Source organism: Micrasema longulum, unplaced genomic scaffold (genome assembly GCF_059751315.1).
Source record: "Micrasema longulum isolate JH-2025_06_02 unplaced genomic scaffold, ASM5975131v1 h1tg002336l, whole genome shotgun sequence".
Classification (NCBI taxonomy): domain Eukaryota; kingdom Metazoa; phylum Arthropoda; class Insecta; order Trichoptera; family Brachycentridae; genus Micrasema; species Micrasema longulum.
This window is the reverse complement of record NW_028279486.1, coordinates 304,417-332,415: the sequence shown is the minus strand read 5'-3', so window position 1 is coordinate 332,415 and position 27,999 is coordinate 304,417. Positions and strand designations below refer to the sequence as shown.

At 30.0% G+C, this 27,999-nt stretch overlaps 1 protein-coding gene across 4 annotated transcripts; it reads right to left on the bottom strand.

The window, feature by feature from the left end:
• Window positions 1–122: 122 nt before the first annotated feature.
• Window positions 123–20,202, bottom strand: LOC148272423 (heat shock factor protein-like). 4 transcript variants are annotated; one of them, XM_088240057.1, is made up of 10 exons: window positions 19,944–20,202; window positions 18,598–19,053; window positions 16,961–17,158; window positions 15,896–16,109; window positions 15,181–15,383; window positions 14,608–15,002; window positions 14,026–14,094; window positions 10,147–10,252; window positions 8,223–8,310; window positions 123–512 (listed from the first exon to the last, which is right to left on the bottom strand). In XM_088240057.1, exons 1-10 carry the CDS (start codon window positions 20,046–20,048, stop codon window positions 313–315), a joined length of 2,034 nt encoding a protein of 677 aa, XP_088096183.1. In that variant the 5' UTR covers window positions 20,049–20,202; the 3' UTR covers window positions 123–312. The 4 variants fall into 4 exon arrangements, with proteins under 4 accessions (XP_088096183.1, XP_088096184.1, XP_088096185.1 ...); XM_088240058.1 differs by having other exon boundaries at window positions 178–512; window positions 15,181–15,365; XM_088240060.1 differs by lacking the exon at window positions 123–512 and adding an exon at window positions 5,290–5,480.
• Window positions 20,203–27,999: the final 7,797 nt, after the last annotated feature.

Here is a 27,999-nt window from a genome sequence, read left to right as displayed (position 1 = left end):
TGTTGCATAAAAAAAAAACTTTAAAATTTAGTTAAACTACACCTTTAAATCTCTTAATGTTGATCATCATTACATTATAAGAAAATATTAATTTTAATTGTAAAATATAACTAGTAAAACTGTTTTTTTTTTAAAGATTTTATCTTTTATATTTAAAATCAATCAACTAACATTTTTATGAAAAAACAATTCAAAAATGAATTACAGATTTATTATAATATTTCTGTAAGTTATTTTTTAATAACTTTAAGTTTGCTGATAATGTTTAAATATAAGTCGAGGTGGTGTTAATGTTAATAAGGAACAAATATTTTACTTTCCCTTCGGAGAGAAATCCGGTTCTGCTAATCGAACTTGCGGTGTGTTGAGTGAAGAATCATCTGTAGGTGGGGTGACGCCTTTCTCCTGGTTTTCATGCCAATCTCCCGGCTCTGAATCGTTATCCAATGCAATGTCACCAAAATCAAAAAGATTTGTAGGTGGTACGTAAGAAATCAGCTGACTCGCCGAATCTGTAAACATAACATCACACAGATCATTAGCTCAATTGTTTACACATATATACCCAGAGTTTCAGGGTGCACAACTATCTTAGTTAATGGAAAAAATAATTTCATACGAATAATACATACAATAAATATTATATCTTTGATGTTAACATTTTTGTGAGTGTTCATCATAGGTGCCCCACTTAAAATGCAAAAAAATGTTTTTATACATTTGAACATGTTATTTGTTTACCCTGTAAAATAAATAAATTTGAACCAAATTTAGGTCCCGTGGCTAGTGGGCGAACTCACAGATCGAAGGTTCGAGCTCCACTCTACAACTTAATTCCTATTTTCTAATAGTGAGCTATTTACAACACATTTAAAATGGTCTGAAATTTTGAAAGAATGCAAATACTTTTTTCCAAAAATATACAAAAAACTGGCAAGAGCAAGCATATATAAAATTATATTTAAAAAGGCAAATACAGTTATTGGTGCATGCTCAGTTAAGGCGTTCAAAAACCGCCTGAACGTACACATAAACTTATTATGCCTCCTGTTGTATTTAAAATGCGGTATATCTAACTCACTGTATTTATTTATTAATAATTTGTTTTTTATTGTCCAAGAGCTAAAATCGATTTTCATAATACTGGAAAATATAAACAAACGACATTTTCATTAATATTATTCAAATTAAACTGGAATTGTAGGCGTACAATTGATAGTTTTTTTTTTTTTATCAAAGAGATGCCTTTCCATTTGTATCATAAAGCAAGTGCCATTATGTATTTTCTATTGTGTTGATATTTTACATGTTTAAAAAAAAATTGTTGGCCTCGTGGTCAGCGTGTTTGTCTACCATGCAAGAGGTCTCGAATTCAATTCCCATCATGGTTGATTAAATGATTTTTTAAAGGGTGTTTTCCCACTAAAATATTTTATATTTCCTGGACTGGTACCTAAAGCGTAAGACTGATCATCTTACCTTCATGAAATTGATCAAGATACACTGTGATTGGTGTACCATGCAGTGCCCTATGCACCATTAGGTGCGGAAAGGAAATGATGATGAAAAAAAATAAAAACACCAAATAGGAAACTAATCAACATTATTATGTCCAAAATATCGCAACACAAGCATATTGCGATATTTTGGACAGATACATTTTCCTAAAATATTTTTCACTAATTTAGAAATAATTACACACAAACTTTGGAAAACAGACGATCTAAATAAAAAAAACTGTTATTTCAAAATGAATGAATTTAGTTATAAATAATTCATATGAGCAGTCAAACTTGGTTTTAGTAATAACATTTAAAAAAAAACACTAATTGACAGTTATCTTAAGTATATTTTCATCATAAAAAATATTTCACAGATAAACCATAAAAATGTATTGTAAGATGAAAAAGATCTATTGCAATCCAGAAACATGTCAAATTACAAAAACATAATATACATATTAAAATGTTAAATATATATTTGGAAACCTGCTTAATAACAAACAAAAATGTTACAAATTGCAAAAATGTCAACTTAAGTATGGAAATAAAATATGGTATAGTTTTATAGAATCTATCTTTCAATGGAAATGTAGACAGTCTTCTGGTGCGTATTGTAACCAAGTTTGACGGTACTTTCATATACCATGGTAGATAGGTTTCTAGAAAATGTACTGTTATGTGAAACCGAATTATATTATGAGACTAAGAGTAGAAAGGAGGGAAACGAAAAGAGGGGTAAAGTCACAAAAAAAAAACTGAAATCAAATTAATTTTATTGGAAATTTAATTTATCGCTAGTGCAAGATGTTGTAACCTACAATTTTGGTGAATAGATTATGAATATTTTTTTTTTTATCATAATGTGCAGAAGTGGGAAAAATATTATATGCCTTAAAAGAAGTGTTATTTATTACTATCCAATATTTTGAAATTTTACATTTAAAAAAAATTGTGTCTCCTGTAAAATTTATAATTTGTGGGGGTTACAACATTTTGCAATAGGGTGAGCAAATATGTGCGAGTAAAACAATACTTTTTTTTTCAATTTATTAATTATTGGTTAGTTTTTCAGTTGAATGATACCATCTTGTCTCTCTGATTCCTTTTTATCATTTGCGCCTTCTGCCCTCTTCAAAGTCTATAATTTTAGTCATTATTCAAGAAAAAAAATTCTATACTTTTTACTAAGCCTCCCCGCAGTTTAATTAAAATATTTATTGATATAATAATCTTCATCACTCACTGCTCTCCTTGAAATTGACGTGATGTGAAAATCCTGAAGCCATTTTCAGCACCTCTGCTTTGCCAATTTATTATACCATGAGAAAACTTTAATTTTAATTTTTTGATGATTTTAAGTAATTTTTTATTTGAATTGATGATGACCAAATCTTTCCAACGTACATTTAATGTTGATGTTTTCAGTACTTTCAACAATAAGAATGTAATTTGAATACAGTGCTTAATAGAAAATTGCTTTCAAGCTTCTATGACACCAACTGATTTTGATTCAGTTAAATCTAAAATTCATTATAATCATCTTCTGATGTAGTAACTTTTAGGGATATAAAAGTATATCTACGTCCAACCAATGGCTGGATCAATGAAGTAGTGGTTGGTGGTAGAAGCGGATGTCGGGATGACTCTAATCTTGCGGGAGACCCGGAGCATTGTCTAATGATAACAGCAACTCCAAGTCCAAATTCTTATTCATTCGATGTTTTTCAACTTCTGACACAAGAAAACCATTCTCTAAATTTTCTTCCAATATGCGGAGATTTAAATATCAAAGAAAAAGCAAGAGTTTCATCATAAAATCCGCTGATGATACATTACTACGCAAAAAAACGATCTTAAGATACCTTAAATCCAGGTGCCATTTTTTTCTTGTTTCGATATGTATGTTTATATATGGCATAGTTATTATTAATATTGATTTCAGTGCAAACAATTTTTCGGTGTGTGTATAGGGTGTCCCACAAAAAAAAATGTGCTCATATATTTGTACATTTCGTTAGTTTATATTGTCAAATAAACAAACAAATGTTCATGAAAGTGTATACATAACTATAAAAATAAATCCGTGTTGTAAGTAAACTTTTTGTATGGAGGTTCTGAAAATTTCTGACTATGTTAGAGCGAAACTATGTGTTAAGAGGGTTACCTGTACTTTTTAATATTTTTTAATGAAAATATAATATCCCAACCGTCCATGGGCTATGTAGCTGCAAGACATGTTGGGACATTTATTGTACAGCACCCTTGAGGTGATTTTCACAAAAATGGTAAAGATACTAACAAAAATAATAATAACAAAAATGGTAATAATGATGTCCACAATAATAATAGCATATAGTTTTCATGCAGCATACACCATATTGGAATAAAACAATTTCATTTTACAATAAAATAATAATTATTCTATAAACAGATTTCGAAAAACAAAAATACTGAAGGCACGCTATCTATAAGCTATCACTTTGCAATCTAAGTTTCCGTAAAAATGTATACGAGTAAAAATAAATTGATCAAACATTTGTGGTATTTAATTTGACCAAATTCCTCCTGATTAAGGAAAATATTATATACCGCAACCACAGAAGAAAAGATAAACAATATAAAAAATATTTAGTCATACTTCTTCATTCGTAATGATGAATGAAAGATAAAACGGACGCCAGATTTATAAATATGAGTTGTTATTTTATTTATTTATTCATTACAACAGTAAATATATTACATAAAATAGTAACGTATCCCAAACTCCTGACCAAAAGCCCTGTGTAGTATATGAACGATCAAATATGGCAATTTTTCAAAAAACTTTATTCATTTTCCTGGACAAAGATTGAGACCTAGATTATTTTAAATAAAGTTTGTGGGTCGGTATTGTCCCTTACTTTAGCATTGTTTATACCAAAATATGTCTGTAAATATATTCCTTTTTCATATCTCTATCTTGTCAAGCCTCTAACTGTAATTTTTTTTTAAATACTGATTTTTAATACTAAAAGACTAAAATGTGTGCTAATTTTTCAAGACCCGGCTTTAATTTTAGCACACAAAAAAGCCATACTCAAAAGTAAGTTTCGAATGTATAAATAATTACAGAATATTAATTTTATCCACGGGAAAAGGCATTACATTTTTTTAAAACAATATATCTGCATGATGAAGAATGATTTGAAAGTGACAGCAAATAAATATCTCCTTCGAGCTGTAAAATATAAATCATTTTATATCCCAGTTTTAATAGTGAATAAAATGTTTTTGTTTTGCAATAGATGCACTGTTTCTTTTTGTTGATACCTTAAACTTTTGATTGCCAAAAAAAGATCTTATCTGGAATTATAAATCCTAAACGTTACATTATGCTCGCCTGTGGAATACATCAAAATAAATATTGGAAATATTTGAGCGACAGCATATTTAGCACAAAAATACAACAGCAAATAAATAGTTACTATTCGAAAGAATGAATTTTTTAGCATCTTAAAATATTAATTATCCGTGACCAGTAGTCAAAATATCGCAATTTCTCCATTACATATAGAAATATTTCATTTCAGTGAATTGCCTTTTATACTTCTAGTGATACATAGTTGCTCACTAAGCGTAATTATAAATCCTTCTTTGGCACTCAAGGGTTGATGAAAATAAAAAATAAATCTATAATTACAATTTCCATGACAATGTTGAGATTGCTGAATGTTTAATGTGTAACGTGATGAATCTTGACTGCTATGTATTCTTCCTTCAAGAATTTCAGTTTTTATCACACTTATTATTGATTGAATTTAAAATGTTTTATTATTGGTAATAATTTGATATTTAGAACAAAATAAACAATGTTTTAAATTTCCCAGTTTGCTGGTGAAAGGGAAAATTGATGCGGAGAGGACCCAAGAAACAGTTATGCAGAGGTAATGCTATTCAAAAGCCACTCAAAATCTATGAGGGGCAATTCATTGGTAGAATCTAGAAAAACAAAATACAATGTACAATTTCAAGGAACAAATTTATTGATAATTCCAATATAGGAAAATAAATTATTTTAATCCCTTACTGCACATTAACTATTATTTCTTCCATAACAACCAACTTAATAAATAAAATAGTGGTTGTTTTTCACTTTATTGCTTCACATAAAATATTTATGCAGGTGCACAAAATACCAAATTCATTCAAAATGTTCAATCACCAAATAACTAACAAATTAAGCATCTATGTATGTATATTCATTATTTAATATCACATAACAACACTTACTTGGTAACGCGGTAAAACTATTTAGTAATAATTAATCATGTCATTTAAAATCCAGTATAACACCACAATTTCTTAGTACTGAGGATATTTACTTTAATCCGAAAAATGTATATCACACCTGCTTAAAATAGAATAATATCTATATTATGTTTTACAATGCAGTAAGAGGTTAGATATCTATTTGAAGAAGCATTTCCCAAATACTGATTATTGTAATACTGGTAGTATTAAAATACTAACTTCGGGCATAGAAAACCTTTCAATTAGTGTAAATGCTCCATGTAAAAACATGACTAGTAATTAAACCATAGGATTTTAAAAACGTGTCATGACAAAATTAGCATTCTTTAATAATCGGCTTGAATAATTTTAATAAGATAAAACTCCCCAAACTTTTTCACCCAATAATGCATGGTTAAAACATTTTAATGCTTTTAAAGAAGAAGATACTACTTTTTTTTCAACACTTAGGTAAATTAATTTATATTTTGCAATTCTCTCTTAAAAAGTTATGACAATATTTTGGACCATCAGGGAACGTTTAAATAAACTAAAAATATTATAATACAGTTAACTGACTTATGTCCAAGCGACAATGCCTAAAAGTTCAATAAAAACTATTTATTTCGTTGCAATGAATTTTTTTTCTTTGATCACACCAAAAATATTTGACAGATAAATGTTTCGATAGTTGGAATAAGAAATTTAAAAATTCTTTCTAGTAAGATTACGCTAGAAATACTTTTCTAGCGTAATTGAATTATTAAAAAAAAATTACAACCTTAAGGTGCTATGATTTTGCCACTTTTAAAATTCCTTCTGAAATTTGGAACTTATGTGTAACATCAATGTGATTTATGGCTGCGTTTATATAAAAAATAAGTAATGTATGGTTTCAAATATCCGATAAAATTACATTGCATTACGTGGTGATTGCGGGCATTTATGATGGCCAATTACATTTTAGAGAAGTTTTACTATACAATGAAATGTTGATCACGACAAGTCCGTCAGAGAATGAAGGCAATTACCCACAAATTAAAATGTCACTTTCTTCGCGCTAGCAACTTGTCTATTTAATCATACGTCATTGGACTAATATGCATATCACAAAACAGGCATAGTAAAAGTTGTAATTCATGTCATTTCTTACAATTTAAATTTAATCGACTCTTAAAATCTGATTGAAGTGATCATCGGGTCAAGTGTAACATTTATCCCAAAGTTTTAACTACTAAAATGAAAGAATGTGGCCAAAAATTATTTAAATGATTATAAAACATATGAAAAACTAGCAACACAATTTCAGAAAAATTTTAGAACAGTTTTGGGCATTAAAACAAGTAAAGGATTGATCTTCATTTCTAATTAAAAAGTTCCATGACCTCTTAACGAAAAGGGTGCCATTTTTTTTCAATGTCATACACAATAATACCCATATAAAACCATGTAATGGATTGATAGATATTTCAGTGAATATTATGACAAAGAATTTACAGAGCTAATGACCTGTCATTGACCTTTTTTATGATTTTTTTTATTATTATGATTTATTTCACAGTTTTATGTTAAATAGATGTCAAAAGTTTATTTATCAATTATTATTTAATTAAAATTTTTGGTTTTTCTATTATTTGTATATTTATAATCTTATTATTATTTTTATATATAGGATTCATTGAATCTCTTATAATTGTCAATAAATAAATTTCACTTCAAAATTCACTTAAAAAGTTTTTTTCTATTTACTAAAGGATATTTTTAATTTAATATATATGTATATATATTTCTTTTGTTGATATTTTTTTTGGTATTGTAATTTCAAATATGTTATGAACAAATTTAATTTAATATTTCATTTTTCTTTATTAAGTCAATTATGTCCGCTCAACACAGGTTTTTACCTTAATAGCTGAAATGTAATCAACTCAAGTAATATGACAGTTATGTAAGATTAACCATTGTATATATGTTTAAACACTTATATTTATCAATATTTGTGTTGCAAAAGAGCTGGAACCTTCATTGAGGCGTGTGAGATTATGCTATGGGAATATGTTATATTGTGTAAAGTGATTACTTGAACTAGCCAATGACAGGTCATAAGCCCTAGACATCCACATTCTCTTCTCAAAAAGGTTCTCCATCACTGTTGAAATACTAATCAATCTTTATTAATTCATTGAATCCAATATTTGAATATAATAATTTTGACATACTGAAAATATTGTTAGATACACAATTATTTGGGAAACACTACTCAAAATACCAGAAGTCAAAGACTAATGTAATATAGGTGCTTAAATTAAGGTGCATAGGTTACATAGGCATAAAATGGGTTAGACAATACATATATTATGGCATTCATTACATAAGACAATACATATATTATGGCATTAAAAAAATATTTTAAAAAGACAAAACGGTCACCTAGTATTATATTGTACATACCGTCAATGGCTTCCTTAGATCTGTCAAGTGTAATTTCTGCTGGGTTCATAGGTGGTAAATTGTAGAAGGGCTCATCTTGGCTGAACAGCTATATTTAAAAATAAAACATTATTAACTTAGATCATCAAGCATTTATCCAAACATTCATCAAAACAAAATAATAATTAATAAGTGAAAGAGCTTTGATAATTCCATACAAGCGCATAAGTCCACAAATTGAGAGCCAAAAGAACCCACTGGCATTTATATATTTTTTTAAAACTTATTCTATCATCTCTAATCGAATGCTTTACTAAAGACCGGATTATATGCAATATAAAAAGGCTAAAATATGCATGAAAAATGCTTAAAATATGTAAGTAAAGTGCAAAAATATGCACCATAAAATAAATAAACTATTTCCTTTTTTTTTTTTTTACTAGAAAATATTAAAGCAATCTTTATTTTCAACAATGTTTGTTTTTATTAACAATAATGTATTTTCTAAATTTTCTGTTGTAAAGTTGGGCCTTCCTACCAATCAAAATATTTTTATAAATTGAGAATGAACTGAATAGGTTCCATCTTGCTAACATGATATCTGTTGACAAAACAAAGTGTCTAACAATATCTAAACAGCCTCTTAGGTGCAAACTGATTGTAGACGATAGATCCATAGAACAGGTCATGAAATTCAAGCACATTCATGAGATCCCAGAAGGACGCCGACCACCGAGGAGGAAAGTTGGATGTCTGCATCGCAGGATCAAGAATAATATGAATATCCTGTTTAACAGATCGCAAAATCTATGAAAGAAGAGAACGAATGTTTCACATCCACCGAGGTCACCGGGCAGTGCTTGAACGTAGGTGCTATATTAACGCATATTGTCTCAGGCAAAATTTCACCTGTTTCATTAATAAAACTATTGATTTGACATAAAAATGAAGTACTGTTCATTGATCAGCATAGAACAAACAATGGCCTTAATTCTCCGATGACCCGTTTTTGGCATATTGTTAACTCGAGACAAGATCATCTGGACTTTTTTGGTTTCAGTTTACAACGATTCAAACGAGCACTAAATAAATAGTCCAGATCTTGTCTTGATGTCCCTTGTGTTTGTCAATGCTTTTTTTCTTCTTTTTTGATGTTTTTAAGTGTTCTTATATTGTAATATATTTATCACTATGAATTATATAAATGGACAATGTCCGTAAATAAATAAATAAATAAAGGTTCGAAGCAAAGTTTGTTTTGTAAAATATTTTCAAACTTTTCTCTAAGTTTATGCGGGAATATCTTTGGCATTTCGGAGTTCAATTGTCTTGCACGGTTCTCTCAATGTGTTTAACTGTTAAGACCAAATTCGTACGGATGCTAATAGTGCTAAAGAGCTCATATGTACCGTGCATTTCATCGTTTAGGTCAGCTACAACAATTAAAATCTGTAAAAATAGCGCAAATACAGGTTTCTGGTAATATATGCTAAAACCTGAAATAGGCCAAATATGCAATTGCATATAATCCGGTCTCTACCGATTACTTTTGTGGTTATGCTGGCTATAGCCATCAAAATTGTGTCTCGCATTAAGGAAATTACTGGTATAGTTGTCAAAATCTTATCTCCAATTTGAAAAATGACTGCTATAGCCGTTCGTCGTAGTGAAAAGACCACTATGGCCTACGTGAAACTTAAGTAATAATGAATAAGAGTGAGTAATAGTAAATAGTAAGAATGAAAAAGTAAGTAATGCTAAGAGGAGATATTGCAACTAACTTTCATTAAAATAGATTTAAACATATCTGCTTTCAGCAGCTTGCTTAAAATTATAATAATTGTGTGCCTATAAAAAAATAGTCAGCATAAGTGCCCCAGTATGTTATTCAAATAAGATTCACTTCAACCGGTGACGTCTCGGGTGAATAATAATTAATACATACCCCTAGTAAAGTGTTGGCATCAAAAGAGTATGAATCACTGCGGAGTAATTCCTTGAGACTCTCCAAGTCTGTTTGCATGGAGTCCAGATGGTCATCAACTTCTTCACTGAAAATAAAATTGCATCAAATCAATAAATCAAATATAAATAATAATTGTTTGAAAATTTTCAATAAGAATTTGTGCATTTTACTTATAACCCAAAGTAACTAAGATGAGTATGGTTAAGTTAAATAAATATAAATTAAATCTAGATAAACCATTATCTCGAGAGACAATTAAATTCTTAGAGAAGGGAAGCTCTGTAAATAATGTCATTTCATTAGCTTCTCTAGGGATTCTTTCATGTCTGTTAAGATATCTATGGACTCTTAAGATGAATGCTACATCCCAACTTAAAACATTTTTTCCACTGCACTCAGAACATGGAAGTAAAAATACTGTCATACATATCGTACCCACATTCAGCGTGCCACAAGTCTAAATACGTCAAACTAAGAAAAACGATTTTCAAAATTTTGACAATTGCTACTTTTGACCACAAAAATTTACTCAAGATAATTATACTGTAATATACATTTAAGTTAATTAAAGAATATTTTTAATTGTTAATTTTGACAATTAATATGTCACATTTCGTATTATCGCAGTCTTGACAAATTATAAGATCATAGATAAATGTCATGTGAGAGTGCCATTATGCACTCTGAGTGCGGTTATAATAAACATTTTAGTTTAGCACAGCGTACTGCATTCCAAATTGTATGAAGTGTCATACTTGACACAAAACACAGTTTTTTATACTGATACCCTTGACTATTTATTTATTTATTTACGGACTTATTCAGTGCATTCAATAATGGCAAATACATTTCCTTATAATACATACAGGTACAATTGAAATAAAATACAACTAAAGAAAATTAAAGCTAGGACAAAAAAAATAAAAAAATTACTACCGCAAGACAAGATCTGGTCTATCATATCTATTATGACACCCTTAAGGGGTGCGTCTATGATCTATGGACTCCTTCGCTGTCACCGTTGTGTTTTATTTTTTTCGAGCTTTTTGACACTAACAAACCCCAAAGTAATACCCTGTAGCCATGCCGAAAGTTATAAAAAGTGGTATAAGAGAGACTATTCTTAAGGTTAAAGCATTTTGTGAAAGGAAACTAAAAAATAATGGGCCATTAATTCCATTTGAAAAAGTGAATGCTCCAATTGCTGCTATGATCGGTAGGTGTTGTCATACCTTAAGATTAATTATCCTACTTTTACAAAGACATTTTTTGAATACATAGATTTTGTGTAGTAAATAAAAAATAAAATAAATATATTCGTGTAAATGTGTTTTATAAATTTACTATCCATTTTTTTTTTGTAGAAATAATGTTTTTTTTGTATGTGTATTTAAACGGTCTGTTCAGAGAATTGCTCTTGAAGGAAGTAAAGCCGAGGCTTCTTCAACAAAAAAACTCCTGAAAAGAAGAGGAAGAGAAAAAAACTATCAAAATTGACAACTTTTATTACTGTGCCATCAGACAACAAATTCAAGAGTTTTATGTAGTAAAAAGGGAAGTACCTACCATTCCTAAACTTCTTATTGATCTGAGAAACTATATCAATTTTGAAGGAAGCCATGAAACTTTAAGAATGATTCTTCTGGAAATGAACTTCAAATTTAAAAAATGTCACTAAAAGAGCAATTATGATGGAACAGAATGATATCCAAGCATGGAGAGAACGGTTCTTATTCGAATTAAAAATGAAACGATTAAGTAATGATAGACGACCAGTCATATACCTTGATGAGACATTCATCCACTCATATTCAATGAAATGGCTAGTTGAGAAGCTCTTTCCAAATTTACTGGAATCATAAATTGTTGTTATGGACAATGCTCCATACCATAGCATCAAATTAAATAAAACACCAACTCACAACAACAAGATACAAGAATTGCACAACTGACTATTGGAAAACAATTTATCGTACCTACCTACAATGCGTAAACCGGCTCTTTTGGAAAGTATTAAACTTAATAAAAAGGCTCCAGAGCTGATTTGGAGCTCGGTTAAAAGAAAGGTTGCAGAAAAGAATATTGGAAGGGAAAAAGCAGAAATCCCAAAATTGATTGAAGAGGCATTTCAATCTATTACTTCAGCGGAATGAAAAGCACACTGTGACCACGTCATCCGTGTAGAAGAAGAATAGGATAAAAGAGATGATTGCCTAAAACTCGATGACCAATTCCTTTTTTCACTAAATAGTGACACTGAATCAGACTCAGACTCAATGGAAAGTGAAAGTTTTGATGATGGTGATATGTCAGGCATTCATTTGTTTGATCACACTTATAATTCATTCTTATTTTTTATTCTATACTGTATTTTATGTATATACATGATTGAATTCTATTTAAAGAAACAAAAAGCTTTAGTTATTTTCTGGAGACGTATTCTCTTAGTTGAAGGCATTTTTTAATATTCCTATAGATTTTCCATAAGATACGTCTTTCATTCAATATATATTATGCATATGTGTCTATTTTTTTTAATTTCCAAAATTCCATACAATATCTGGAACCATTTTAGTCTGGCAACCCTATAATATACTTCAGCGCCCTCCGATCACGCCAACTTATACTTGTGGGTCTGTAAGAATATTATGTGTAGTAAAAATAGCAATATATCATCTTCTGTTACCATTTTCCCTTATGTAGGGGACTAAACCCCAGCTCAAAATAATGCATTATTTTAACCTAATCTTATGGAGTGTGTATCAGTGTCGTCAGTAAGTATATTTCATATTATATATTAAATAATGAATTGTTCACTGTTGTGAACAATTCATTATTTAATAATAATTATAAACTTAACGTGTTATTTTTATAAACTTAACGTGTTATTTTCTCATTAAAATAGTGGTGGAATAAGGATGGTATTCCCATCCGAAATATACCACTATACATAAGTGTAACTTTACGCCGAGTTCATAAGTATGGCCTAAATGTCTTTCTTCGCATTCACTCATACAAGCAAGCAATTTTTTTTTTTCATTTCGAATTGATTATATTTCTTCCTCTACTAACCAAATTCTTTTTAATAAAAGCAAGAAACACAATAATAAAAACCTCCAAATTTATAAAAATATACTAGTAAAGTAAAACAAATGTGTTTAAATAATTCATATTTCATGGGATAAAATTTGCATAAATAAACACATTCGTACATCTTACTTATACCATACACCACATTAGTAATAGCCAAAATTATTAGTAATGGATTTTTTTTTTTATCAAAAACATATTTTTATTAATTTAACATATTATAAAATGTATACTTTATTTCAGATTTAATACTGTCCACCCTCAATTTATAATTTATTCACAAAGATTCACCTTATAGGAGAAAGATCTAACAATGGAGAAACATATTATTCTTTTAAATATCAAAAAGAAAGAATAACGTAAGAAATATTTGGATATGTTTTGATTGGAGGATTTTGAAATATTGATATATTATGAATATATAAAAATGTACCGCTTCACCCACACAGAATAACATAAATAAGGACAAATAATTATACCAAAATTACTGATATTTTTATTTTTAACTAAAATTTAAGAAGTTGAAAACGTAGGTTGATAATTGAAATTCTTTTTAGAAAAAAAGAAATATAAACCCAAGAGTTGGTGAATTCGTTTAATCTTGGTTTTAAAACAGAATTTATTTAAAAAAGTAGATGTGATGTAACATAATATGCACATTATGCGTGCCGACTTATAGCAGACGAGTCCCTGTAATAAATTCTTCCTAAAGCGCAACCATTGTCAACATATTATGTAAATAGAGGGTCAACTGTATTTATGAATTACTTGAGATAATGTTGTCCTGGTAGTTTCTTGGATTTTCTTTCTGGACAAAGGGATGCAAATTCCTTCCTCCTAAATATAAAAAGGTTTTCTATAAAATATCTCCACGATGCATGCTATCGATGTATGTATAATATTTTTATGACGCATAATAAATTAGATAGTTAAAAAAATGCTATGAAATTCACGCATGAGGTTAAAAAATGCAGTACTTGTATTAGAGAAAGAAACTAAATACTCTTAAATTATACATCAATTTATCTTTGATATTGTTATAAATATGTAAACTTACACTGAAATAAAAACATTAAACTTTGCCATACATACATGGCATGTGAATTTGTTGAAATTTGATTGATTTATTAATGGAAGTGTTAGTTATATTATGTTGTTTCAAAGTTCACAAATTGGAAATTGACGATATTTTCCTAGTAACGAATTTCAAACCCTAAAACCATTTGACTAAATAACTAATTTACGTATTTTATATTACAACAGACCTTTATCCCAAAACTGACTACTTGAAAAAGGAAGTTATATTAATAGATTAATATAAAAAACAGTACTTAATAAAATAGCACTTACACTGATTGAAATCTGTTCAGGGTTGGTCTTGTCTGTTCGGAATTTGCTACTGTTGCTAATGACATATTGGTCCAATCATCCTCCTCGGGATAAACAATTTCTTCTTTAATATTCTTTACCAAAGTATTGTTTTGTGTCTTTGATTCCATTTTCGTTTTCTTGCCTTTGGTTTGGGTTGCAGAAGTGTTCAGATTCAAGTTGGGATTATAGCTACCCGAAGCGAGGGTTGAAAGGTAATTCATTTCGGGAGAACCTTCATTGTACAATTCGTCGGAGGCATCCTGTAGAGCTGACAGAGCTGCTTGCTGATTAACATCGGATAATGAAACCGGCACTCCTTCTTGAGAATTTGTTTCATCATTGTCGAATATATCATTTGGAAGAGTAGGTGTTGGCTAAAATATTACAAACAATTTATATTTTTCTTACTAGGCATAATAATTTTAAAGATACACTTTTGATATGGTAATTCAAAAAGGTTATCTTTGATTAAAATTCAATAATAATTACTGAATTCAGGAACTAATATCGTATCAGTTTTGGGTAAAAAAAAGTGAAAAACATATGGCATACCTGGGTTGATGACGTTATTGTGCAGGCAGGTACAGATTTCGAATCCACAGTTTGTTTCTTTAGGTTTTTTACATTTGTTTTAAGGTGTTTTCCTTTATCAATAAACAAAGTATGCGGCATTACATTTTGAGCTTCACATCGCACATTCATGGGAATTTCTCCTGTCAACATTCTTGTATCGAACTCTGGTAAGCAATCAACATCTGAAATTAGTATATATATAATTTTACTAATTTAATTGGCATTCACTTCATAACACTTCATGATAAATCATTATGAAATAACATTTAAGTTTATTAATTTTAAAAATGCAACTTAAGTTTTGGGAGAGCTCTCCTCCCATTGACGGGTGATACAAAACTAATATTATAAAGACAGTTTCATATAACCCGAATGTGGGAAGAGCGCTCTCCCGAAACTATAGTTGCGGATCCCCGTGAATAGTTCTCGCCCTCCAAGCCCAGGTTTATAAAGAGCCTGGCTACTGTGTGGAAGTCGAGAATTTACATTTTGCTAAATCTCCCCCTCCAAGCCCAGATCCGTAAAGTATCGGGCTATTAGGTAGGGGGCGAGCTCTTTAACATCCTCAGGTTTAACCAGTGGTCCCCCGAAGATGAGGCTCATTTTATGATGTAAAGCATCACTGTGTACCATCAAATTATATAACTGTGTTAGAATAATTTTTAGATTAGGGAAGAAGCTGTGAGAAACGTACTTATATCGGGGTCATCCACATCCTCAGATTCTATGATGACTTCATTAGCTGATGAGTTGGAAAAGGCGGGGGAGGGAGAAGCGTAGGAGTGGATAGTGAGGGGGCTCTTGGGAGTGCGCGGGCTGCTCATGGACTGGGAGGCTCCACTCACTCTATGCCTCCTATTCTCCGAGTGTTCCTGTTCTGCCACCTCGTGAATCGTGGGCCCCGTCTCCTAAAACAAACCAACACAAAAATCAACCTCATCATGCTAGTACATATCATCATGATTGTAGAACGACGGATGTGCAAAAAATGCGATGCTGGCTTTCTTTTTTATTCAATATTGAAAGGGTTTCATAAAGGCTTTATATTCCAGGTTTTAAAAAAATTTAATAAATATATCTAACCTAAGTATCAAAGGTATACTTTTGTACTTATCAAGTTGAGACATAATGTGAAAAAAAAAATTAAACTGCTCTTATGTAAAATTGAAGAAAATCACATGCGTAATTGTTCTATAATCATGACGATGTAATCCCTTAAAATATTTCATTTTGATGCAATTAAATAATATAAATCCCTATAAAACCATAATATTGATATTATTAAAATTAAATATTTGAAGCAATAACTTTGTGATTTAATTTTATTACTATTATTATTTTAACTTTTTTTATTAATTTTGAATAATCTTCCATTATTGGAATGCCCTATGCTGAATAAAACATTTAACACTTTTATTATTATTTTTATGTCTCCTGCTGCTTGCCCTACTTAATTATTATAAAGATATTACGAGTCTTTTGAAATCAATTTATGCAAATTACAAGTCAAGTGCACATTGATTATTGTATTATTTGAAAGACGCAGCGCAGGTAGAAGGCGCATGCTAAAGGACTCGCGTGACTGGTTCTATAGCAGCACTCAGTCCTCGTTCAGGGCAGATGCCAAGAAAGTGAGAATTGCTGTGATGATTTTCAACCTCTATCGGGGAGAGGAAAGATAAGAAGATTTGCAAAAATCAAAACCTACCACAGTTTTAAAATCCACATCATTTTCATCCAATTCATAATCAAAACCTACCACAGTTTCAAAATCCACATCATTTTCATCCAGTTCATAATCAGGTTCCGGTTCAAGTCGAGGACTTTTAGAGTTTCTTCCTTCGTCTTCATGATTATGTGCAGCATTGTTTATCATTAACTGGTAACGCCTTTTTACACCAGATTTCAGTGGGCCATTTCGAGTAGGTTGCACAAGTGACATCAAGAACTGGATTAGCTGTAAGAAAGAATGGGCTTGTTGAGGAATTAATTGTGCAATTAATGCTCCGTTTCATACAAATAAATATTTTTAAAGATTGTATTAGCACTGCATCAATGGCATGATTTTCATTTGCTAGAAAAATATCTAAACCACAGATGATTTGACAAACTTGCAATGAAAATATCTCATTTAAACTGAGTGTTTACTAACGGGGAGTGTTTACTAACAGGGAGTGTTTAAATGTGCAGTTAAAACTGACAAATGTCTGACAGATATTTCCTATAGTTAAAAAGTTGCCAAAAATTAGTTTATTTGAAAACATTTCCTGCCATTATAAATTATTACTACTGTGGAGATAATATCACTAACCAAAAGTTTGTTTTTTAGCGTCACATATTTTTGTGGGTTGTCACATATAATATGAATGATTATATTTATCCGTGTCAAATATTAGTCAAAAAAGTTTTTTTTAAATTCAAGTGGTATAATCACATTAATTGTGTTAAGTACAGTACAGTGAAGAAGGAATAACAAATAACATTATGTCATAAACAGTGTTTACATTTGATTAAAAATTAAAAATCACAAGATAACAATTTGATCTACAAATTATTCCTGAATTAGGAAGAAAAAAAAAAAAAAATTTTTTCAAGAGTTTCCAGATATAAAAATACTTATGGCATCTTCATTTGGGTACAAAAAAAAACAAATACATATCACGATTGGTGAGTCATAATGCATAAAAAATAGTCGCCTCTGTACAATTTTGAACCATAGCAATTCTGATTCAATTATCTGCGGGTTACATTTTACCTTTTTATATTATTTATTTGTTTACTAGATTACCAAAGTTTACTTTACTAGAACCAAAGATAGCTTTTGGTACTTTCATTGATAACCTTACATATAATTATTATATAATATGGAAACTTCACTGGTCCATTAAAGTAAGGTCTAACTGTGTAAAATATAAAACTATGTAACCGTACTGTATGTTTCCTGAATGAAAGAAAATGAAAAATAAATAAATAGCTTTTCAACAATGAGATTGCAATGAATTCATTGACATATTTTTTTACAGATACCTAGTTTAAAATTTTAGTTATTTAAGTACACCAAGAACTTCATTCTAAATATATCAATATAGTAAAAAAGTAAAGCACTTATGAAGTAATTTTTTAAAACGGATTTGAGAAATATGCAAAATTACCAAGAACTCATTATGGGACAGAACTTGGAATTACCAAACCATAATAATATTTATAAAGAGTAAAGATAATAATAAAAAACAAACTAATAAAATTCAGAAAAAAAAACTATCTTAGAACAAACAAAACACTCTCCACATATCGTCCCAAATAATAAATCTCTGCAACAGAACATTCTGAATTTTTATAGCACTCTGGCATGATTTTAGCGATTCTTAAATAATAATTTTCATTAACAGTACTTACGTTATTAACAATTTGCTGTTGTTTATTGTGCTTCTGGCGCAGTAGGGCAATTTCTCTCCAAAGTGCTTCATTCTCGTGTTTCATGACACTGAAGCGAGCATCCAGGCTCTCCTGCTTTCCCTTCATCTGTTTGACATCCACAAGAACCTTGTTCATAATTTCAGGTCTTATATTTGGCTTTTCTTCCCCAAAATTGGAAATCTGCGGCTTGGGGTTCGCTATCTTCCTCCTGATATGTTCCAATAGATAAGGATGACCACAATGGAAAAATGGATGGCTGAATTCTATTTCGTCTCTCTCTGATTTCAGTCCACCGTTTTCCACGGAAGTGACTTTATGAAATCCATACATATTGAGTTGTCTTATGAAGCTCGCCATGTTGTTGTGTTTGTAATATAAAGGTAAAAGTTCTCTAGCAAAATCGGATTGATTTTGGATACTAAACATTTTTCCCCCCTGAAAAAATATTAAATGAGCTTTAAACCTAAAGACATCAGGAATATATTTACTGAAAAATTGTATAATAAATAACATGTACATGTGCTGCTAGCTCACATAAAGCGCAAGAAGACACCTGTTAATTCGAGGAAATTGATTAACATAACATTATATTGTTGAAAATATCAAGTTTGAATATCAAATTTGATATCAAGTTTATTTGTTTGAAATGTGTCCTTGATATTGATTGCCCGATTTGGTAAAATCCAAAACAACTAGCTAAATATAATATAATATACCCACACAATAAATATATTAGAATTATGAAACCAATCAATTAATTTTGATATGTGCTTTCCATTCAATTAGCGAATATACCTACAATAACAGTAGCAAAAACTTTTTTGAATTATTTATTGTCGGAGTTAAGAGTTAGTGCAGCTCTATTTACGGTTTCGTTTTGTTCAGTTTTAAATTATCAACAAAACCAAGTTTTCATTTACCTTCTGCATAGGTGTTTATACTCTCAATGACATTTATAACATGTCATTCTCGTGTAATCTGTTTTTAAATATGCATAATCCGCGTGGGATTAGTGTATGTAGAACTGCATAAACATAAATATTTATAATTTTAGTGAGATTAATTAATAACACATTTAAACGGGTGAAATATAAACATTTATTCGCAGGTTAGGTATAACACACTCATGAATTGCAGAGAAATTCTAGTACGCATTATCTGCGTGAAGGGTATAATTCGATGTCAATATCAAAAACACGCAGATTTTGGAATGAACACCGGATATGCAGATATATTCTGCTGCATATTTATTAATGTTTAAATACACAAAATGTATAGTTTTAAAGTTTCCATGACCAGTTTGGTAAACATGTTCACATACTTACAGGGGACCATGATATCAGATGATCAGTGTCAGGATCGTCGACCAATTTCCACAACTTTGCCAAAAAAGCCGGAACATTGGCACCAATTTCTACAACTGAACGCATTTTAAACGAAATTGTTTGTTTTCAACAATATAAATACAATTAGGAAAAACACCGCAGAACGCGACACATTTGGACAAATACGAAGCGATATGAAGTACGTAATAGTTGACGCAATTCTACCAAAAAATAGGCGGGTCAGGTTGACCAACATCAAGCTATGAAATTTTACTTATATAATAATAAAAATATTCTATGGAAAAAAAATGTGACGATCTCTCAGAGTAATAATGCGTGAACCTATAGAGAAGCCCTATCACTATGTTTCATAGAATGCAAGTGATGTTAGCAACAAATTGACGGCCATTTCGTTTTATTTGACAACATAAACATAACGGTTCGATCGGATGCTTTTGTAGCTGTGCTTGGCTTTGTTTGTAAATAACTTGGATATTTACATTATAATAAATAAAAATCGACTATGGTTAATTGCAGTATGTTTGGTTGCAGCAGTAGGAGGGTCAAAGGTGTTAAAGGATTCAGTTTTCACGGGTAATTGATTTCAAATATTTTCCTATAATTTACATTGATTTTTGGCATTTATTGTCCCGACACGTATATTATGTTGTTTAAAAACTTTCATTATAACAAAATATTTAATTCAGATACTATTTTTTCTCAATTTAGAGAATAAATTTGTGAATTAAAGTATGTTTACTGTTGATAATGACAGTTGATTATGGGCAATATGTCAGGGCCGCACTAGGCATCCATGTAAAGTTTGAGTTTTTATCGAGTAGAGGTCGCTTAAAATTTTACTCGAAAATAGCAACATTAACCTTGAAATCGCATCTAAAATGACATGTCCAAATTTCAGGCCGCTACGACCCGCTACGGAGATGTGACGGATAAACAAACTAACTCAACACAGGACTTTGGCTCCATGGAGTTGGGATGATTTATGTCTCAATAAATGTAACATAAGTATATTGTGAATTAAAAAATAAATACACATATATTTTCAGTTTTATAAAATAAATATAAGTGAATTATAGAAAAATACATTTAAATAACCCTGCAATGATAGTAGGTACAAATTTAAAAGTAATAACAATGCAAATTAACATCCATTTGGCAATTCTCGGCCTGAGTACGGCCCATTGTTCTGCTGTGAACTGTAGCAAACTTAATACCCAATAGTCATAGAATGGTTTTCTTACAACCTTTTTTTCTGATCAAATGAAATTATCAGTCAATTAATATATTGTCTATAATATTTTGTTAATTAGTGACATTATTATTGGATCAAAATGAAAAGTTTTTGAGTCTTTTTTATGAATTGTGGAAACTTATCTTTCACAGCTTCGAAAAAAAATATTTTACCTAGAATTTTACTTAGAATCTCATTACTTTTATTTCAGTAAAGAAATTCTTGTATCAGTCAATTTATTTCTTACGAAGACGTGAAACATATCTGGAAAATTAATTTTGGCCATATTCAACAGTGTTCAACAAGATTTCAGAAGAAGTGCAATTGAAGTGTATGATGTTCTTCTACAAGCATTTCGTCACTATCTGATTGACTGGATGAATTGCTTCACCGTTGCCGTTCGAGGACGAAGCCTCACATTTATTTCGCTCATTTTTATAAGAAAATATTTTAGGAGAAAATAACTTATAAATTTATGAAAACTCGTTCATATAAGTCATAATATTTTTTTTTATATTCCTAAATCCCGTATGTTGAAGGTAAATTCCGTCATCACATTTTACTATCGTTGGTAAACAAAATTTTCCTTCTGTTCTGGAAATACTTGCTAAAATGCTTTTAACGATGTTTACTTTATATTATCCATTGTATAGTGTTTTAAAACATATTACCCTAATTATCGTAAGAGCTTTTTCTAGTATTAAGGCAAAATATTTTTTACAGGCCCTGTCTCAAAACTTTTTAGAAAACTTCTTTTCATTCGTTAAAAAATATATATTCAACAATAATCACGTATATAAATGTATCATAATAATGGACACTCAGTGATACACAAAATTACTTTTATCATTAAATAAAGATTTTAAAAACGAATATATATCACAAAATTAAAAAAAAAAAACAGCTTCACGGTTCCACTACTAATTTCTTGGAATTTTACTTGAAATATAATGTTTGCGTATTTGATTTTACCATATAGAAAAAACCGTTAAAATTTATCAAAGGTTTCCAAGTTATTGAGAAAAATATGGACAGTATATTTGCTGATCAAAGTCGCCTTACGATTCAAATGTCGCCCCATTTTACTATTGATACTGGCTTCAATGTTGGCGAGGAGGAAAAAAGCATAGACAAAAATGCGGGTTGTTTTAATTTCCATAAATGGCATTACCAACATTAAAATAAATGCATGGTTCGTGGTGTACTGTTAGGTTGATTGGTATGATTTAATTCAATACCAACCGAATAAAATAGCTTTTCTGAGACATAGAATCTTAGAGTATATACATCTTAGAGTTCGTACATTAGAGTATATACATCTTAGAGTCCATACTATTCTAAAGTTTGTAAGAATTTTTGAAAAGGGGGCGTGGTCGTTTGTTTAGTGAATACGCTTTTCGTTTCCAGATGTTTTTTAAACAGGGTTGTCACAAATGCACGACTTTAGGCGATTTTTTAGAGATTGGTTGGGAGTAGGGAGTACAATAAAAACGTTTATTTTAATTAAGTAACAAGTTTACGAAAAACATTTTTGATAAATAAAAGTAAGCAATAATAAACATTACAAATGACATTGTTGGGTAAATAAATTAATTTAATCAACAAATATGAAATTACGTATAATAAAAAAGTAAAACTGCAGTAAAGTAAATTTATTGGGTTTGAAAATTAACCAATTTGTTAAAATCTTGTCCTACTCTGACGGCAGGTTGTAATTTACATCTTTAAAAACTGGTCAAACGGGGTTCTAATTCCAAAATATTTTCCGAATTCATTGTATGATTTGAGAACGTGGTCATAAAAATACCATTCAAAAATAGCACAGATGTATTGTCATCTCTTTTAGTTACATTCATTAAACGACAATTTCACATTCTTCCAGTGAGATAAAATGAGAAACAATTATTTCCAGATGTCGCTTGACTCGGTAAAAAGTCTTCGAGTTTGCATTTCTTGAACATTTAAAGAAATATTTGGATTTAAACGATTGAAAAAAATGTTTAATTTACTTAAATTCAATGTATAAGGTATTTGAATTACACAGAAACAAATGCGATAATAATTAATTTGGTAATGTATCCAAAATAAAACAAGTTTATTGGATTGTTATTCTACTTTATTTTTTAGAAAATATACAAAGGGTATATTGTATATATACAAAGGGTATATATACAATATACCCTTTGTAAGAACAATTTGAGAATGACGCCTCTAACATAGACTGGAAGGAGATATACGAAACGGACAATCTCGATATATGAGTCAACTCTTTAAACAGTACTATCATTGGCTTGTTTAATACCCACGCCCCTTTAAGACAAGTGAAACTGAAATATCCCCCAGCTCCTTGGCTTACCAATGACATTTTAAAATTGATGGCAAAACGCGACAAAGCTAAATCAAAACTAAAATTAATCAATTCTGTCCTTGGCTGGGAAAAGTTCCGTACACTCAGAAATCGTTGCAACCAACTATGTCGGAATGCTAAAAGAAGACATATTAAAGATTCACTTGATAATCTATCTTCCGCACGTTCTTGGAACTTCCTCCATTCACTCGGGGTGGGCAAAGCTATTTCCACTGTTGATAAAGGTAGTTCGCTGAACCTTAACGAACTAAACTTGCATTTTTCTACCCCTCCGGTGGTGATTGACGAAGCTTTAAAACGCTCTTTGTTACATGATATGAACAATACACAAAATTCTAATGTCCCTCAATTTCGTTTCTCCGTTGTCAATGAATCAGAAGTATCGCGCATTCTGCTTTCTATCAAAACTAAATCCTTCGGCAGCGATGAATTGAGTTTGTCGATAATTCATATGACTTTGCCTTTTACTTTATCTATTATTACTCATATTATTATATTTTCCCTCTCATCTGGTTACTTTCCAACCCAATGGAAATCGGCTTTCGTTATTCCACTTCCTAAAAATGGCTCCCCAGCATCCAAAAAAGATTATAGACCCATCTCCATTTTGCCTATCTTTTCCAAAGTTATTGAACGAATAGCTTACAAACAAATTAACTGTTATCTGACACTTCATAATCAACTTGATCCTCTACAATTTGGTTTTCGGGCTGGACACAGCACTACTACCGTCTTAGTTAAAATAACTGACGACATTAGACAAGCAATGAATGATAAACGTCTAACGCTTTTGGTCCTACTTGATTTTAGTAGTGCTTTTAATTCTGTTGATTTTGACCTGCTTCTCGCTAGACTTAAGTCCTTAAATCTATCTTCATCCGTGATTAATTGGTTTTCAACATATTTACGTGGCCGTCGTCAATGCGTTAAAATGGCAGATGTCTTTTCAGATTGGATTGATCTTACCGCCGGTGTGCCACAAGGGGGGGTACTTTCTCCACTTTTATTTTCCCTTTTTATCAATCCAATAACAAAAAACCTCCCCTGTTCGTACCATTTATATGCCGATGATTTGCAATTGTATATTCATTTCGAGCCTGTCGACATTGTTGAAACACAAAGAGTAATGTCACTTGCACTCGACCATATCTCTTCATGGACAAAAAAATATGGACTTCTCATAAATCCAACAAAAACCCAAATTGTACTTGTTGGTAGTAAACAAATGTATCCAAAAGTGAATTTTTCCACACTTCCTCTTTTCAAAATAGATGGTACAGAAATTCCATTCATGACTTCAGTCAAAAACTTAGGTGTTATCATTCATAAGCATTTAGAGTGGCACGATCAGGTTAACGAAGTTAGTCGTAAACTTTATAGCAGTTTGCACTCACTTAAAAGATTACAGAATTTCTTGCCAATTAATGTTAAGCAAACATTAGTCCAGAGCTTACTTCTTCCACTCCTTGACTACGCGGATGTATGTTATCCAGATGCTAACTCTGAATTGCTTGATAAGTTAGAACGATTGCAGAATATTTGTATTCGTTTTATCTTTAATCTTCGCAAATTTGACCACATAACCGAGTATCGCACGCAACTACACTGGCTCAGTATCAGGCATAGAAGAAACATTCACATTCTATCACTTCTTCACAATATTTTAAATAATCCCACTTCGCCTGTTTATCTGAGAGAGCTCATCCAACCTCTTTCACAACACGGACTATCTCTTCGTTCTAGTAACGAGAGAACTCTTTTAATACCCCGTCATCGCTCTAATTTTTTTGCCTCCTCTTTCACAGTAGTAGCCGCTCGATTGTGGAATAATCTACCCACTAATGTTAGAGACGCCCCTTCTTTATTTACATTTAAGTCAAGATTGAAATGTCACTATCTAAATATTTAAATTGTTCCTTTATCCTTCTTCTTTCCTTCCCATCCCCTCTCCTCTCTTCATAGTAAAGTGTTATTTTTTTTTATACATATATTTATTTTTGTTAATCTTTGCTTTTAATTTTTGTATAAAATTGTAAGATTCAATATGTCCATATATTTATATATTTATAATTTTCTCAAACTGAACGGTTTGGGTAGGTAGGAAGAAATTGCCTTAAGGCAATATGCCCGCCCTTATATGTATATTTATTGTATATGTATATAAAGTGTCAATAATATATAAAGGGTTTTATGGACGACCTAGAAAATAAAGTATTGAAATCCAAATTTTTCATAAAATATAATCTACTATAAGAGATTTGTTGATGATGTTTTAATTTGTTGAAAAGGAACAGATAGAACCCTGGACTCATTCGTTAGTTTTTCAAATTCACTCTGTTAAAAAAATTAAATTCACATTAGAGATCGAAAAAGATAGAACCATAAATTTCTTAGACCAATCTATTAGTCAAACATTCGAAAACAAACACAATTTTAAAATCTATAGAAAACCTACGTTTACAGACACCACCATTCATGCATCCTCAATGCACCCATGGACACATAAATTTGCAGCATACCATTCCATGATGCATGGGTTAATAAATTACCCATTAGATACAGAGTCATTCAATCAAGAATTAAATACAATAAAAACGATAGCAAAAAAAATGGTTTTAACCCTAAAATTATAGATTATATTTTTAAAAAGAAAATACATACAAATAACTTAAAATCAATTTACCCCAAAGATTAAAATAACTTAGACAAGAAATATAGCTGCATAGAGTATCTGTGAAATATTTCAGAAAAAATCTAAAAAATCTTCAGAAACAATAATATTAACGTTGCCCATAAAACAAATAATAAAATAGGGAAAAAATTTAAAAATTGTAAAGAGAATATAAATATTCTGGATAAAAATGGCATTTACAAATTAACATGCGAGGAATGCGATGCCATTTATATTGGTCAATCAGGCAGATCTTTTAATATTATATTCAAAGAATATAAAAGTGCATTCTGCAATTTGCAAAACACCTTATAAATAACAAACATAATTTAACAAACAAAAACAAACAAACCTGAACTATTACACATAGAAAATAAAGGCTATAGACTCAATCTGTTAGAACAGCTAGAAATAATAAAAAATGACAATAACCCTGCTAATATACTTTTAAATGAACAGTTAAACCTAGTTAATTCACCTTTACTTAATATTTTCAAAAATAAAAACTAAATTATTTATAATTGTAAATTTGTTATTCCATATTATGTACGAGTATAATAACTTTTTTATTTTATACCTACTAAATATATAAAAACTTGTAATGTTTCCAATAAATTAAATTAAAATGAAATAATATTATAAAATCTGAATGTATTTTACCTTAGTTGACATTAAACATGAATGAAACCTGTGTAAAACACCAATGTAGAATTTCAACAATAATTTTTAAAATAAACCTGTATAAATGAAATCAATATTTTTTATAATTATTACATTAATTTTAAAGTCATACCCTTACAAATGTTTTGAAATAATGGAAGGTTTTCCCCAATACAACCAAAATATTCCTCTAATATGAGTTTACCCTTATTGAATTTTAATTACTCTACTTATTTTGGCTTGAATCTACAAACATAAAATAGCAATTATTTTTAGTATATAAGGAAACTTTGTAAATATTTAAGTTAGTTTGTTTGAAAATGTCCTAACAAGACGAAACGCGTCACAATATACCCTTTGTATATTTTATAAAAAATAAAGTAGAATTACAATCCAATAAACTTGTTTTATTTTGGATACATTACCAAATTAAATATGGAATTCTACCAATTGTCTGCATACACAATATATGCGATAATAATTGCTCAAATGATAGTTAATGTTTGTGGGTGCATTTATGTAGAAAACTACCAAAAAACGAATTAAGGGCGTTCCTCACATATATTTTATTAAAAATTTTCGGAAAACAAGAACTGTATGTTGGTAGATGATGTAATAAGGTATATGAGAAAAATAATTTAAAAAATAATATTAAAGTCGAAAATTTCAAACCCCGTTTAAAAATGAAAAAAGGCTGACGAATTTCTTCTTTTAATAAATAATAAAAAAAAACATGTGATGTGTCGTTGATAGTTATTTAATATATATCTAATTAAATTAATATTTTAATCAAAGTTTTTATTTGTATGTAGTAATTCTTATATTATCTTCATCGAACCCATGATAAAATGTGATTTCGCTGTCACTCATCCGTGTGGAAAAATGCGGTAACGTGTTTAAAAAAAAAAAAAATATTTAAAAAGAATCATGACAAAATAAGTATAAAATTACAAATAGTTTGTACACACACATAATTAATAATAACGTTTTTACCTCTCTTAAAGAGTGAAAACTCATGTCTAAACACTCTCTAAAGAGGGAGTTTGTTTTACATTTATTTTTATAGTGTATATACATATACATACATATAAATTGATTTTTGTTT